At 64.3% G+C, this 15,629-nt stretch overlaps 1 protein-coding gene across 1 annotated transcript in view; it reads right to left on the reverse strand.

Moving 5' to 3' along the window:
• Positions 1 to 209: 209 nt before the first annotated feature.
• Positions 210 to 15,629, reverse strand: part of LOC308047980 (Na(+)/dicarboxylate cotransporter 3-like) — a gene marked incomplete at its 3' end in the record, with an annotated part of 28,066 nt that continues 12,646 nt past the window's right edge. Inside the window, exons 8-10 of the mRNA XM_080356819.1 lie at positions 658 to 681; positions 464 to 538; positions 210 to 252 (exon numbers count right to left, since the gene is read on the reverse strand). Of these exons, the coding sequence (XP_080212945.1) occupies positions 210 to 252; positions 464 to 538; positions 658 to 681 (142 nt within the window). The remainder of the gene's footprint in view (positions 253 to 463; positions 539 to 657; positions 682 to 15,629) is intronic.

Consider the following 15,629-nt stretch of genomic DNA (forward strand, 5'->3'; position numbering starts at 1 on the left):
GCCGGCACACGGTGCCGTGGGGTAAACGCCGACCCCTTCCGCAACACCCACCTCCTGCTAAGTTCCACGGCGTTCCGTTCGGCGCGTCGTGCCGCGGGCGCGGTCACAAACCCCCATCGCTGGTGATGCCTAAGACAGCGAGAAGCAAAAGACCTGTAGCGCCTGGAACGAGTCCCCGGCCCCACGCTCCTCCTCGTCCCTAGCCCGGCTCACCGCAAATGCTCCTCCGAGTCCAAAGGGCCCAGGAAAAGCCTGCAAAGAGAGAAGGAAACGCTGAACCCAGTCACCGGGCAATACCAGGCTCCTCCACGTCCTCCGCCGCCTCACCTTCTCGGCTGCCGGCTGGCCTGCGGCTTCGCCCCTCCGAGCTCGTCTGCGGCACCTGCAAAACCAGAGGCACCTGCTCGGACACCGCCCGAAAACACAGCCTGCCCGCAGACGGTCCCATCTCGCCCTCCCTTACCTGGGCCGCTCACTCACCTGGGCGCCCTTGCTTTTGCCTGCCACGCTGTTGACCACGAAGACGTTCGGCCACCGCCTGTAAAACGCAACCAAAGGACGCTCAGACCTGCACCAGCAACACAGGACCTGACACCAGCTGCCGCTTCAGCCCAGCACTCCGTGCTCACCTTGCCCGAGGAGCTGCGGCGTCGATACCCAGCTTTCCTCTCCGCTTCACACCTAAGAAAGAGAGAAACCACCAAGCTCAGCTAGAGCCACACGGCACAGCTTCCCTCTGGCGCCACGCACCGACCCACCTGCTTACGGCGCACAGCTCGCCTCCTCCGTCGCTCTTCCGTGCCAAGTCCTTCCTCTGCACCTGAAATTGAGTTATGCAGCAAGTCACCCAGCAGCTCATCAACAGCTTGACCATTCCACAGGTCTGCTTTCTGTTTAGGAATCCCACCAGAAGCTCTAATTGAGTCTCTAAAACACTGGGGAAGCGACAGTCCGCTCCCCTGCCCACGGCTACTCCATCCCAGATGACTGCACAACCTTTGCCTACGCAGGTTAACATGTCAACAGATTAATTGTGGACTCCTAGAACTCCGGCTCCTGACTCTACACCTCTGGGCAGAGCAGCTCCAGCCAAACACGCATGTGCACAGACAGACGCACCACACAACGTTATAGACGACACGATAGCAACATCACCAAAAACGCTCTATAACAAGAACGGCTCCAAGCCAGAGACTGCATCAACCAAAATAACCTGCAGGGAGGCAGCGGTGAGGCGAGGAGCCTCTACCGCAACCCCAGATAAAAATAAGAGCTGAAAATCACGGCCCCTTATGAGACGGCGGCGCTGGCGCACACACACACAGAGACGGCGGCGCTGGCGCACACACGCGAGGCTGCTGCAAGACTAAGAACTTCTTCCCAGCATCTTGAAGTGCCAGTCCCTGAGACTGGATGGGTGAGAGAGCACATCTGCTGGCACAGCCCAGGACAACGCCACAAACACAACAGACCGGAAACGCCCGAAACGCAAGAACCCTCCACGCTTTCGGCTGCTGATACAAGAAAACCAGCACCCAATTGGCGCTACACCAATCGGCACAGGCGTTCCAGATCCCAGGACGGCACCCAAGATGCCTTGCGTGCCCCTCGAACTCAACGAGACCCCAGCATCGTCTGACAGGCGCAAGGCAGGCTTCCCGAGCTACACAACAACGCAGACACAGGCTGGAGCTGCCCTGCCCGGCACACACTGGCATCACTCTGTAAGGTTCTCGGGGCCCTTTACCCACTCAAAAGGGGACTGTTCCTGGACAGTCCTTTCCCTTATCAGAACTATACCCCCGGCCCTGCCATTCCCAGCCCATTGCCAGCCCACGTGCCTCGTGCCAAGTTGTTCCTGTGCGCCTGAAATCGAGTTATTCAGCAAGTCACTCAGCAGCTCATCAACAGCTTGGGCATTCCACCCACCCCTGACTGCACACCTCCGGGCAGAGCAGCCTGAAAGACACTTTGCCTTATGGTCCTGCTGCTTCCTTCGGAAATGCTAGGACTCTACTTCTAGATACAAGATGCTCATTTTAACCCCTGCTAGATAACCAAAGCATCAGTCCTAGGAGGAGAGATTATATCAGCAACTTGTTACACCCCTATAAAAACCATAAATTAACACCTCATCTTCATTGCAGTCAGGAATTTCAGGAAAACGCAAAGAACTTGGAAATTATTCAATAAATGAAACCTAGTTACAAACATACTTTCAACTACAGCTGGTACTGAAGCTTTGCTGCTCCTGAAGGTCCTGCGTCAAACAGGCATCTCCACTTCTCCAAACACAACTGCCCACATAGCTTAAACAGCCCAAAAGCTGCCGACTGCTGAAGGAGCAGCAGAGAACCAGCACCCACACAGCCCAGGAGCTGAATGAGCTCCCTCCCTGGGGACTGGGGCTCAAATACCCTGAGACCCGCCCACCCCTTCCCACAATCCCCTGGGAAAGGGGAGGGATCAATCACCCCAGGCCCCACCCACCACCCTTATCAAATCACCTGGATCCTCACTAGAAATGACAGCACCTGCACTCTTGGGCTCTGTCAGACACTGTTGGTTTTTGTGAAGCCCTGTCGAGACCCCTTGGGGTCTGTCAGGCTCTATCAGGCTTTGGTGGGCTTTGTAGGGCTCTATTGAGACCTGTTGGGCTCTGCTGAGCCTGTCAAGATTTCTCAGGCTCTGTTGAGGTCCCCAGGACTCTGTCATACACATTGAGGCTCTGTTAGGAACAGACAAGATTTGTCAGGCCCTGACGGGTCCTGTTGGGCTCTGTCAAGCTTTGTCAGGCTCTGTGAGGATCCGTCAAACTCTCTCGGGCCCTGTCGGGCTTTGTCAGGCAGTGTCGAGACCTGTCGGGCTTTCTCAAGCTTTCTTGGGCCCTGCCTGACTCCGTTGGTCTTTCCTGAGCTTTGTCTGCCCTGTCATGGTTCAGCAGGGGAGGGGGAGGAGTTGTAGGTCTGTAGGCCACACCCCTTGCAGGGAGCCCACCAATGGGGGTGGAAGTGTGGGTCAAGGGGGAGGAGCCCAGCTGGGAGGGTAGGAGTGCTAGGAAAGGGGGTGGGACCTGGTAGGGGCACACCCCTCCGGGAAAGCACCTTGGAGAGAGCTTGGGAGTGAGGTGGGGTGGGCAGTGGCCATAAGCCTCAACCTCACCGTTGTCGTAACCTAAGCCTAACCCTAACACTAAGTGTAACGCTAAACCAAGTCTAATCCTTACCCTAACCGTAACCCTAACCCTAACTCTGACCCTAACCCTGACCCTAACATAAGTTTAACCGTAACCCTAACCCTGACCCTAACATAAGTTTAACCGTAACCCTAAACCTCAACCTAACCCTAACCTAGGCCTAATCCTAATGCTAAATCAAACCCTAAAACAACCCGAATCCTACCCCTAACCGTTACCCTAATCCGACCCTGACCCTGACCATAACGCTGACCATAAACCTAACATACGTTTAACTATGAGCCTAATCCTCACCATAGCCGTAACCTAACCCTACACCCTAACGCTAATTCTAACGGTACACCAACCCGCCCGAACCCCGCGAGGGAGACGGGGCCGCCCCCGGCGCGAGGGAGACGGGGCCGCCCCCGGCGCGAGGGAGACGGGGCCGCCCCCGGCGCGAGGGAGACGGGGCCGCCCCCGGCGCGAGGGAGACGGGGCCGCCCCCGGCGCGAGGGAGACGGGGCCGCCCCCGGCGCGAGGGAGACGGGGCCGCCCGAACCCCGCGAGGGAGACGGGGCCGCCCCCGGCGCGAGGGAGACGGGGCCGCCCCCGGCGCGAGGGAGACGGGGCCGCCCCCGGCGCGAGGGAGACGGGGCCGCCCCCGGCGCGAGGGAGACGGGGCCGCCCCCGGCGCGAGGGAGACGGGGCCGCCCCCGGCGCGAGGGAGACGGGGCCGCCCCCGGCGCGAGGGAGACGGGGCCGCCCCCGGCGCGAGGGAGACGGGGCCGCCCCCGGCGCGAGGGAGACGGGGCTTGGGAGAAACCAGAAAGTTGCCACTTTCCTCTGTATCACCCACAATAAGAAAATACATACACAATAATGAGCACTCAGATAATGGTTATCAGTACTAGTTCACTAGCCATTGCTCGTTTTGGCTGAGTTCTGCGACATCCATTTGAATGATCTACCAGAGTCCACCGCACACTGCTAAGGTTCTGTGGATAACACACTGTTCTATTGGTGATCAGGGAGGCGATGAGCCACCCCGTAGCTTGAAAGACACTCTGCCTTATGGTCCTGCTGCTTCTTTCAGAAATGCTAAAACTCCACCTACAGGTACTAGATGCTCATCCTAACTCCTGATAAATAACCTGAGAATCAGCCCTAGGAGGAGAGATTATATCAGCAACTTGTTACATACCAATACAAACCAAAAATTAACACCCCATCTTCATTGCAGTCAGGAATTTTAGGAAAATGTGAAGCACCTGGAATTGATTCAATAAATGAAACATAGTTACAAACATACTTTCAACTACAGCTGCTATTAAAACTCAGCTGCTCCTGAAAGTTCTACCTCAAATAGACACCTCCACTTCTCCAAACACATCTGCCCATGTAGCTTAAACAGCCCAAAAGCTGCCAACTGCTGAAGGAACAGCAGAGAACCAGCACCCAAGCAGCCCAGGAGCAGCATGAGTGCCTGTTCAGGGGCTGGGGCTCAAATACCCTGAGACCCGCCCACCCCTTCCCACAATCCCCTGGGAAAGGGGAGGGATCAATCACCCCAGGCCCGCCCACCACCCTTATCAAATCACCTGGACCCTCACTGGAAATGACAGCACCTGCACTCCTGTCGGGCTCTGTCAGACACTGTCGGTTTTTGTGAAGCCCTGTCGAGACCTCTTGGGGCCTGTCAGGCTCTATCAGGCTTTGATGGGCTCTGTAGGGCTCTGTCGAGACTTGTTGGGTTCTGCTGAGCCCTGTCAAGATTTCTCAGGCTCTGTTGAGGCCCCCAGGGCTCTGTCATACATATTGAGGCTCTATCAGAAACTGACAATATTTGTCAAGCCCTGACGGGTCCTGTTGGGCTCTGTCAAGCTTTGTCAGGCTCTGTGAGGATCCGTCAAATTCTCTTGGGCCCTGTCGGGCTTTGTCGGGCAGTGTCAAGACCTGTCGGGCTCTGTCAGACTTTCTCAATCTCTCTCAGGCCCTGCCTGGCTCTGTTGGTCTTTCCTGAGCTTTGTCTGCCCCTGTCATGCTGTCCGGTACATGGCTCAGCAGAGGAGGGGAAAGAGTTGTAGGTCTGTAGGGAGCCCACCAATGGGGGTGGAAGTGTGGGTCAAGGGGGAGGAGCCGAGCTGGGAGGGTGGGGTGCTTGGAAACGGGGTGGGGCCTCGTTGGGGCACACCCCTCCGGGAAGGCACATTGGGGAGAGCTTGGGAGGGGCATGGAGTTGGCAGTGGCCCTGCCCACACCTTCAGCCCCACTCTCAACCCTAAACCCCACACCCAAATCCTTCACTGGAGATGGAACAAACCACATGCTTAAGGTTTTTTTACATTATTTAATTTTATTGGGTGAGAATTGGCCCAAAAACCAGGTTAAAAATCCCCCAGCATGGCCCTGGGGGAGCAATGTCAGGATGGCAGCAGCACAGTGCTGCCCTTTTCCAAGATGGCCACCAGGGGTAAACAGAGTCACCGGTCCCACCACCCACCTTGGGCCCCATCCCAAAATGGCCACCCTAGGCAGACCCCGCCCACCTCAGCCCCGCCCTTCCAGCACATGACGGCCATGGCCCCGCCCACCAGCAGGGACACAGCAGCCGAGAGGGCCACCCATCAGGGCAGCCATCTTGTTCCCATGGGCAAGGTGCAGGGGCACAGGGGCAGCCAATGGGAGCGGCCGATACAGCCGGGAGCTGCCGCCTGAGCACAGCCCAGATCAACAGCCCCTCCGGCAGTGCCAGCATGGCCGCCAGCCCCCCCCAGCCATCTTGGATTCCAAGCAGGGTGGAGCCCAGCAGCCACGCTGTCCTCATTTTCTGTTGTGCACGGGGCCCCGTGCAGCATCGCAACCCAGGACATCTGGTGGGCCGAGGGGACCCAGGAATGTGGATCTATGGGCAGAATGCAGAAGCTGTGGGGTGCTACATATCAATGGGGTAGAGTGCTGGAACTATATGGTGCTGCAGAGCAGTGCTGTGGATGTATAGGGCAGCCCGGATGTGTGGGGCGCTGTGGGGCACTGCTGTGGGTCTATGGGGCAGGGTGCAGGAGCTACAGTGTGCTGTAGGGCAGCATTGCTGGCCTATGGGTTAGTGTGAAGAAGCTATGGTGTTTTCTGGGACAGTGCTGTTGATGTATAGGGCAGAGGAACTGTAGGGTGCTGTGGGGTTACACTGTGGGTCTATAGGGCAGAGTGAACAAGATATGGGGTGCTGTGGGACAGCACTGTGTGTCTATGGGGCAGAATGGAGATACAGGGTGCTGTGGAACAGTGCTGTCCATTTATGGGGCAGAGTAAAAGCAGCTATGGGGTGCAGTGACTCTATAGGGCAGAGGGGCTATGGGCTGCTCTGGGTCACTGTGTGGGTCATCTGTAGGGGGTTCAGCCTCTTCAGGGGTGTTTCACCCCACAACAACCCCCTTGACCCCACAGCCCTCCTGACCCCCACACCCACCCCACAGACCCTTGTGACCCACCCATAGTGGGCAGTGCAGGCGTGGTCAAGAGGGAAGGGTGGTCAGGTGGAGATGTGGGGTGCTGTGGGGCAGCACTTTGCACCAATGGGGCAGAATGCAGCACCTACAGGCTGCTGTGGGGCAGATCTCTGGGTCTAAGGGGCAGAGTAGAGTCCTGTGCAGCACCACTGTGGGTCTATGGGGAAGAGTAGAGTCACTATGGGGTGCTGTGGGGCACTACTGTGGATGTATGGGGCAGAGTACAAGAGCTATATGATGCTGTGGGGCAGTACTGGGCATCTAAGGGACAGAGTGCAGGGGCAGTGGGGTGTTGCGGGGCAGTACTGTGGATCTATGGGGCAGAATGGAGGATGTCTGGGGTGCTGTGGGGCAGTGTTGTGGGTCTATGGGGCAGAGTGTAGGAGCTATGGAGCATTGTGGGGCAGTACTGTGGGTGTATAGGGCAGAGGAGCTATAGGGTGCTGTGGGACAGCACTGTGGATCTATGGAGCAGAGTACAGGAACTATAGGGTGCTGCAGGGCAGCACTCTGCATCCATGGGGCAGAGTGGAAGACATATGAGGTACTCTGTGGCAGTGCTGTAGATGTATGGGGCAGAGTGGAGAAGCTATGGGGTGCTGTGGGATAGCAAGCAGGAGCTATAGGGTGCTGTGGGGCAGTGTTGTGGATCTATAGGGCAGAATGGAGGTGCTGTGGGGCACTGTGTGTCAGCGTGTGGTTCACTCATCTGCAGGGCGTTCAGCCTCTTCAAGGGTGTTTCACCCCACAACGGCCCCATTGACCTCACAGCCGCCCTGACCCCCACACCACCCCATAGACCCTTGTGATCCCCCCTCCCGTCCCTGCCATGGTGTGCAGTGGAGACGCAGCCAGCTGGAGGGGGGGGTGGGGAGGGTGCACAGTCAGCCGGAGAGGGGAGGGTGGGGGCGCGGTCAGCCGGAGTTGGGGGGGCGCGGTCAGCCGGAGTTGGGGGGGGCGCGGTCAGCCCCAGTTGGGGGGGGGGCGCGGTCAGCCCGAGTTGGGGGGGCCGTCAGCTGGAGTTGGGGGGGGCGCGGTCAGCCCGAGTTGGGGGGGGGGCCGTCAGCCGGAGTTGGGGGGGGCGCAGTCAGCCCGAGTTGGGGGGGGGGCCGTCAGCCGGAGTTGGGGGGGGCGCAGTCAGCCCGAGTTGGGGGGGGCCGTCAGCCGGAGTTGGGGGTGGCGCAGTCAGCCCGAGTTGGGGGGGGCCGTCAGCCGGAGTTGGGGGGAGGCGCAGTCAGCCGGAGTTGGGGGGCGGCCAGGCTGCCTTCACTGTTCTCTGAGCAGGAGCTGCAGTGGGAAAGGGAAGGAAAGGGCCGTTATTTGTGTCACAGTCCTGGGAAACAGCCCCAAATCCCCCCACTTCAATATTAACCCAGTGAGCAAATTAACTGCCAAAAAAATTGATCTTAAAAGCTTCTTTGAGCACAAATTATCCTAAAAACAGCCCCAAAATGAAGTAAATTGAATTTGAGACCAAACAGCCTTAAAAATCTCAAAAACCCGCCCAGATATGGTCCCTCACAGCTTTATATAATAAGATATATATGTAAAAATAGATTAGATACATTACATAGTAATTATATAAATATAGATATTAATATTATATAATGAATATCATTATTATTACAATATTACGTTATATATCATTATATTATGTCATTATATATTAATTATAAATTACATTAAGTAATATCAATGAATATTAGTTGATCAGTTAATTATATCAGATTATATATTATATATATTTCTACTATTCATCATATTATATCATTTATAGTAGTATATTACTATATTGACTTTAACTATAGATTTAATATTAATATATTATTTAATAAATTAAATAATATATATTAAATTAAAATTAAGTTAAATTAAATTAAAATATATAAATAAATTTAAAAATACAGTGTAAACAATTAAGTGGGTTCAGGGAGGCGGTGACCAATCAGCACCTTCCTCTCCTCAGAGGCAGCGACCAATCAGCACCTTTCTGTCCCTCGGAGACAGCCGAGCGGGGCTGAGCCCGCAGGAGGCTTTCCCACCAGACGGCACCGGCCAATCAGCGAGCGTCTCCTCGGCCCCCCCAGCGTGAGGGGAGAACGGGACGGGGGAGACAAAATGGCGGCGGGTTAAAAAAGCCCAATTTGTTCCCGCTTAAATATTAATTCAGTAAATTACAAATAAATAGACTTTTAAAGCTTTTTTTGGGGCGCAAATCAGCACAGATCCGGGACCCCCAGCTCTGGACACGTTCAATAAAGTGAATTCAGCCCTAAAACCCCCTCAAAAAGCAACGAAATGCCCCTCTCGACTCTAAATACAATAATTTACAAGCTTATTTCAACAACTATTTAAATTAATTTAACAATTAATAATTTAAACAATTAAGCGGCTTTAGGAGCCTCAGAACCACCCAAAATGCTCAAAAAACCCTCATAAAACCTCAAAAAGCCCCGTTTAAATATGATAACTTAAATTAATAAGTGGTTAAAAGAAAAACTCGCAGTCCTGGGAAACAGCCCCAAATCTCCCCCGGGCTTTAAATACTAATCTAGTGTATAAATTCTTATCAATAAGTAGATTCAAAAAGCTTTAAAGTCGCAAATCGGCCCCTCCAACTTTAAACGCGTTAAATAAACCTTTTAAAAAGCCGATTTAGACCCAAGAGAGCCGAGGCCGGCGGAGAGAGCCCAGGCCGGCCCGAGAGAGCCGGCCGGAGAGAGCAGAGGCCGGCCGGAGAGAACCGAGCCCGGCCGGAGTGAGCAGAGCCTGGCCGGAGAGAACCGATGTCGGCCGGAGAGAGCAGAGCCCGGCCGGAGAGGACCGAGAGTGGCCGGAGAGGACCGAGGGCGGCCGGAGAGAGCCGAGGCCGGCCAGAGAGAACCGAGCCCGGCCGGAGCGAGACGAGCGTGGCCTGAGAGAACCGAGGCCGGCCGGAAAAAAGCGAGGCCGGCCGGAGTTAGCCGAGCCCGGCCGGAGAGAGCCGAGCGCGGCCGGAGCGAGCCGAGCCCGGCCGGAGAGAGCCGAGCCCGGCCGGAGAGAGCCGAGGACAGCCGGTGAGAGCCGAGCCCGGCCGGAGCGAGCCGAGGCCGGCCGGAGAGAGCCGAGGCCAGCCGGTGAGAGCCAAGCCCGGCCGGAGCGAGCCGAGCGTGGCCTGAGAGAGCCGAGCCCGGCCGGAGAGAGTAGAGCCTGGCCGGAGAGAGCCGAGGCCGGCAGGAGAGGACCGAGGCCGGCCGGAGCGAGCCGAGCCCGGCCGGTGAGAGCCGAGCGTGGCCTGAGAGAACCGAGGCCGGCCGGAGTGAGCCGAGGCCGGCCGGAGAGAACCGAGGCCGGCCGGAGCGAGCCGAGGCCGGGCGGAGCGAGCCGAGCCCGGCCGGAGAGAACCGAGCCCGGCCGGAGCGAGCCGAGCCCGGCCGGAGAGAACCGAGGGCGGCCGGAGCGAGCCGAGCGCGGCCGGAGCGAGCCGAGCGCGGCCGGAGCGAGCCGAACGCGGCCGGAGCGAGCCGAGGACGGCCGGTTAGGGTTGAGGCCGGCCGGAGAGAGCCGAGCGCGGCCGGAGAGAGCCGAGGCCGGCCGGAGCGAGCCGAGCGTGGCCTGAGAGAGCCGAGGCCGGCCGGAGCGAGCCGAGCCCGGCCGGTGAGAGCCGAGCCCGGCCGGAGCGAGCCGAGCGTGGCCTGAGAGAGCCGAGGCCGGCCGGAGCGAGCCGAGCCCGGCCGGTGAGAGCCGAGGACGGCCGGAGCGAGCCGAGCGCGGCCGGAGAGAGCCGAGCGCGGCCGGAGAGAGTAGAGCCCGGCCGGACCGAGCAGAGCCCGGCCGGAGAGAGGCGAGGCCGGCAGGAGAGGACCGAGGCCGGCCGGAGCGAGCCGAGCGTGGCCTGCGAGAACCGAGGCCGGCCGGAGTGAGCCGAGCCCGGCCGGAGCGAGCCGAGCGTGCCCTAAGAGAACCGAGCCCGGCCGGAGTGAGCCGTGCCCGGCCGGACGGAGCCGAGCGTGGCCGGAGAGAACCGAGGTCGGCTGGAGTTAGCCGAGGCCGGCCGGAGAGAGCCGAGGCCGGCCGGAGAGAGCCGAGGCCGGCCGGAGTGAGCCGAGGCTGGCCGGAGAGAGCCGAGGCCGGCCGGAGAGAGCCGAGGCCGGGCGGAGCGAGCCGAGCCCGGCCGGAGAGAACCGAGCCCGGCCGGAGAAAACCGAGGCCGGCCGGAGCGAGCCGAGCCCGGCCGGAGAGAACCGAGGGCGGCCGGAGCGAGCCGAGCGCGGCCGGAGCGAGCCGAGGCCGGCCGGAGAGAGCCGAGGCCGGCCGGTGAGGGTTGAGGCCGGCCGGAGAGAGCCGATGCCTGCCGGAGAGAGCCGAGCCCGGCCGGAGCGAGCCGAGCGCGGCCTGAGAGAGCCGAGCCCGGCCGGAGCGAGCCGAGCGCGGCCGGAGAGAGCCGAGGCGGGCCGGAGCGAGCCGAGCCCGGCCGGTGAGAGCCGAGCGTGGCCTGAGAGGACCGAGCCCGGGCGGAGCGAGCCGAGCCCGGCCGGTGAGAACCGAGGGCGGCCGGAGCGAGCCGAGCCCGGCAGGAGCGAGCCGAGCGCGGCCGGACCGAGCCGAGCCCGGCCGGAGCGAGCCGAGCCCGGCCTGAGAGAACCGAGCCCGGCCGGAGAGAGCCGAGCCCGGCCGGAGAGAGTAGAGCCCGGCCGGACTGAGCAGAGCCCGGCCGGAGAGAGCCGAGGCCGGCCGGAGAGGACCGAGGCCGGCCGGAGTGAGCCGAGCCCGGCCGGAGAAAGCAGAGCCCGGCCGGAGAGAGCCGAGGCCGGCCGGAGAGGACCGAGGCCGGCCGGAGTGAGCCGAGCCCGGCTGGAGCGAGCCGAGCCCGGCCGGTGAGAACCGAGCGTGGCCTGAGAGAACCGAGGCCGGCCGGAGTGAGCCGAGCCTGGCCGGAGCGAGCCGAGCGCGGCCGGCAAAAAGCGAGGCCGGCCGGAGTTAGCCGAGGCCGGCCGGAGAGAGCCCAGCCCGGCCTGAGCGAGCCGAGCGCGGCCGGAGAGAACCGAGGCTGGCCGGAGCGAGCCGAGGCCGGGCGGAGCGAGCCGAGCGCGGCCGGAGCGAGCCGAGCCCGGCCGGAGAGAGGCGAGCCCGGCCGGTGACCTCCGAGCCCGGCCGGAGAGGACCGAGGCCGGCCGGAGAGTGTCGAGACCGGCCGGAGTGAGCCGAGCCCGGCCGGAGAGAGGCGAGGCTGGCCGGAGCGACCCGAGCCCGGCCGGAGCGAGCCGAGCCCGGCCTGAGAGAACCGAGCCCGGCCGGAGAGAACCGAGCCCGGCCGGAGAGAGCCGAGCCCGGCTGGAGCGAGCCGAGCCCGGCCGGAGAGGACCGAGGCCGGCCGGAGAGGACCGAGGCCGGCCGGAGAGAGCCGAGCGCGGCCGGAGCGAGCCGAGCCCGGCCGGAGAGAGCCGAGCGCGGCCGGAGCGAGCCGAGCCCGGCCGGAGAGAGCCGAGGCCGGCCGGTGAGAGCCGAGCCCGGCCGGAGCGAGCCGAGCGTGCCCTAAGAGAACCGAGGCCGGCCGGAGTGAGCCGAGCCCGGCCGGAGTGAGCCGAGCCCGGCCGGAGCGACCCGAGCCCGGCCGGAGCAAGCCGAGCGCGGCCGGAGAGAACCGAGGCCGGCCGGAGCGAGCCGAGCGCAGCCGGAGAGAAACGAGGCTGGCCGGAAAAAAGCGAGGCCGGCCGGAGAGAGCCGAGCCCGGCCGGAGAGAGCCGAGCCCGGCCGGAGTGAGCCGAGCCCGGCCGGAGCGAGCCGAGCGTGGCCTGAGAGAGCCGAGGCCGGCCGGAGCGAGCCGAGCCCGGCCGGAGTGAGCCGAGCCCGGCCGGAGTGAGCCGAGCCCAGCCGGACCGAGCCGAGCTCGGACGGAGCGAGCCGAGCGCGGCCGGAGAGAACCAAGGCCGGCCGGAGCGAGCCGAGCGCGGCCGGAGAGAAACGATGCTGGCCGGAGCGAGCCGAGCCCGGCCGGAGCGAGCCGAGCGCGGCCGGACCGAGCCGAGCCCGGCCGGAGCGAGCCGAGCGCGGCCTGAGAGAACCGAGGCCGGCCGGAGTGAGGCGAGCCCGGCCGGAGTGAGCCGAGCGTGCCCTAAGAGAACCGAGCCCGGCCGGAGTGAGCCGAGCCCGGCCGGAGCGAGCAGAGCCCGGCCGGAGCGAGCCGAGCGCGGCCGGAGAGAACCGAGGCCGGCCGGAGAGAGCCGAGCCCGGCCGGAGAGAGCCGAGGCCGGCCGGAGCGAGCCGAGGCCGGCCGGAGAGAGCCGAGCCCGGCCGGAGAGAACCGAGCCCGGCCGGAGCGAGCCGAGCCCGGCCGGAGCGAGCCGAGCCCGGCCGGAGAGAACCGAGGCCGGCCGGAGCGAGCCGAGCGCGGCCGGAGCGAGCCGAGGCCGGCCGGTGAGGGTTGAGGCCGGCCGGAGAGAGCCGAGCGCGGCCGGAGAGAGCCGAGGCCGGCCGGAGCGAGCCGAGCCCGGCCGGTGAGAGCCGAGCGTGGCCTGAGAGGACCGAGCCCGGGCGGAGTGAGTCGAGCCCGGGCGGAGTGAGTCGAGCCCGGCCGGTGAGAACCGAGGCTGGCCGGAGCGAGCCGAGCGCGGCCGGAGCGAGCCGAGCGCGGCCGGAGCGAGCCGAGCCCGGCCGGAGAGAACCGAGGGCGGCCGGAGCGAGCCGAGCGCGGCCGGAGAGAACCGAGGCCGGCCGGAGCGAGCCGAGGCCGGCCGGAGCGAGCCGAGCCCGGCCGGAGAGAACCGAGGCCGGCCGGAGCAAGCCGAGCCCGGCCGGAGAGAACCGAGGCCGGGCGGAGCGAGCCGAGCGCGGCCGGAGAGAACCGAGGCCGGCCGGAGAGAGCCGAGGCCGGCCGGAGCGAGCCGAGCGCGGCCGGAGAGAACCGAGGCCGGCCGGAGCGAGCCGAGCGCGGCCGGAGAGAACCGAGGCCGGCCGGTGAGGGTTGAGGCCGGCCGGAGAGAGCCGAGCGCGGCCGGAGAGAGCCGATGCCTGCCGGAGAGAGCCGAGGCCGGCCGGAGCGAGCCGAGCGCGGCCGGAGAGAGCCGAGCCCGGCCAGAGAGAGCCGAGCCCGGCAGGTGAGAGCCGAGCGCGGCCGGAGAGAACCGAGGCCGGCCGGTGAGAGCCGAGCCCGGCCGGAGCGAGCCGAGCGTGCCCTAAGAGAACCGAGCCCGGCCGGAGTCAGCCGAGACCGGCCGGACCGAGCCGAGCCCGGACGGAGAGAACCGAGCCCGGCCGGAGAGAAACGAGGCTGGCCGGAAAAAAGCGAGGCCGGCCGTAGAGAGCCGAGCCCGGCCGGTGAGAGCCGAGCGTGGCCTGAGAGGACCGAGCCCGGGCGGAGCGAGCCGAGCCCGGCCGGAGAGAGGCGAGCCCGGCCGGTGAGAGCCGAGACCGGCCGGTGAGAGCCGAGGCCGGCCGGAGCGAGCCGAGCCCGGCCGGAGCGAGCCGAGCGCGGCCGGAGAGAACCGAGGCTGGCCGGAGTTAGCCGAGGCCGGCCGGAGAGAGCCGAGGCCGGCCGGAGCGAGCCGAGGCCGGGCGGAGAGAACCGAGGCCGGCCGGAGCGAGCCGAGCGCGGCCGGAGTGAGCCGAGCGCTGCCGGAGCGAGCCGAGCGCGGCCGGAGAGAGCCGAGCGCGGCCGGAGAGAGCCGAGCCCGGCCGGAGAGAGCCGAGGCCGGCAGGTGAGAGCCGAGCCCGGCCGGAGCGAGCCGAGCGTGCCCTAAGAGAACCGAGCCCGGCCGGAGTGAGCCGAGCCCGGCCGGACCGAGCCGAGCCCGGCCGGAGCGAGCCGAGCGCGGCCGGAGAGAACCGAGGCCGGCCGGAGCGAGCCGAGCGCGGCCGGAGAGAAACGAGGCTGGCCGGAAAAAAGCGAGGCCGGCCGGAGAGAGCTGAGCCCGGCCGGAGAGAGCCCAGCCCGGCCGGAGTGAGCCGAGCCCGGCCGGAGCGAGCCGAGCGTGGCCTGAGAGAGCCGAGGCCGGCCGGAGCGAGCCGAGCCCGGCCGGAGTGAGCCGAGGCCGGCCGGAGTGAGCCGAGCCCGGCCGGACCGAGCCGAGGCCGGCCGGAGCGAGCCGAGCGCGGCCGGAGAGAACCGAGGCCGGCCGGAGCGAGCCGAGCGCGGCCGGAGAGAAACGAGGCTGGCCGGAAAAAAGCGAGGCCGGCCGGAGAGAGCCGAGCCCGGCCGGAGAGAGCCGAGCCCGGCCGGTGAGAGCCGAGCCCGGCCGGAGCGAGCCGAGCGTGGCCTGAGAGAGCCGAGGCCGGCCGGAGCGAGCCGAGCCCGGCCGGAGAGAGCCGAGCCCGGCCGGAGAGAACCGAGGCCGGCCGGAGCGAGCCGAGCCCGGCCGGAGAAAGCCGAGGCCGGCCGGAGAGAGCCGAGGCCGGCCGGAGCGAGCCGAGCGCGGCCGGAGAGAACCGAGGCCGGCCGGAGTGAGCCGAGCCCGGCCGGAGCGAGCCGAGCGCGGCCGGAGAGAACCGAGGCTGGCCGGAGTTAGCCGAGGCCGGCCGGAGAGAGCCGAGGCCGGGCGGAGCGAGCCGAGGCCGGGCGGAGAGAACCGAGGCCGGCCGGAGCGAGCCGAGCGCGGCCGAAGTGAGCCGAGCGCGGCCGGAGCGAGCCGAGCGCGGCCGGAGAGAGCCGAGCGCGGACGGAGCGAGCCGAGCCCGGCCGGAGAGAGCCGAGGGCGGCCGGAGCGAGCCGAGCCCGGCCGGTGAGAACCGAGCCCGGCCGGAGCGACCCGAGCCCGGCCGGAGCGAGCCGAGCCCGGCCGGAGAGAACCGAGGCCGGCCGGTGAGAGCCGAGCGCGGCCGGAGCGAGCGGAGCGTGGCCTGAGAGAGCCGAGGCCGGCCGGAGCGAGCCGATCCCGGCCGGTGAGAGCCGAGCCCGGCCGGAGCGAGCCGAGCGTGCCCTAAGAGAACCGAGCCCGGCCGGAGCGAGCCGAGCGCGGCCGGAGAGAAAC

This window comes from Nesoenas mayeri (assembly GCF_963082525.1).
Source record: "Nesoenas mayeri genome assembly, chromosome: 20".
Lineage (NCBI taxonomy): Eukaryota > Metazoa > Chordata > Aves > Columbiformes > Columbidae > Nesoenas > Nesoenas mayeri.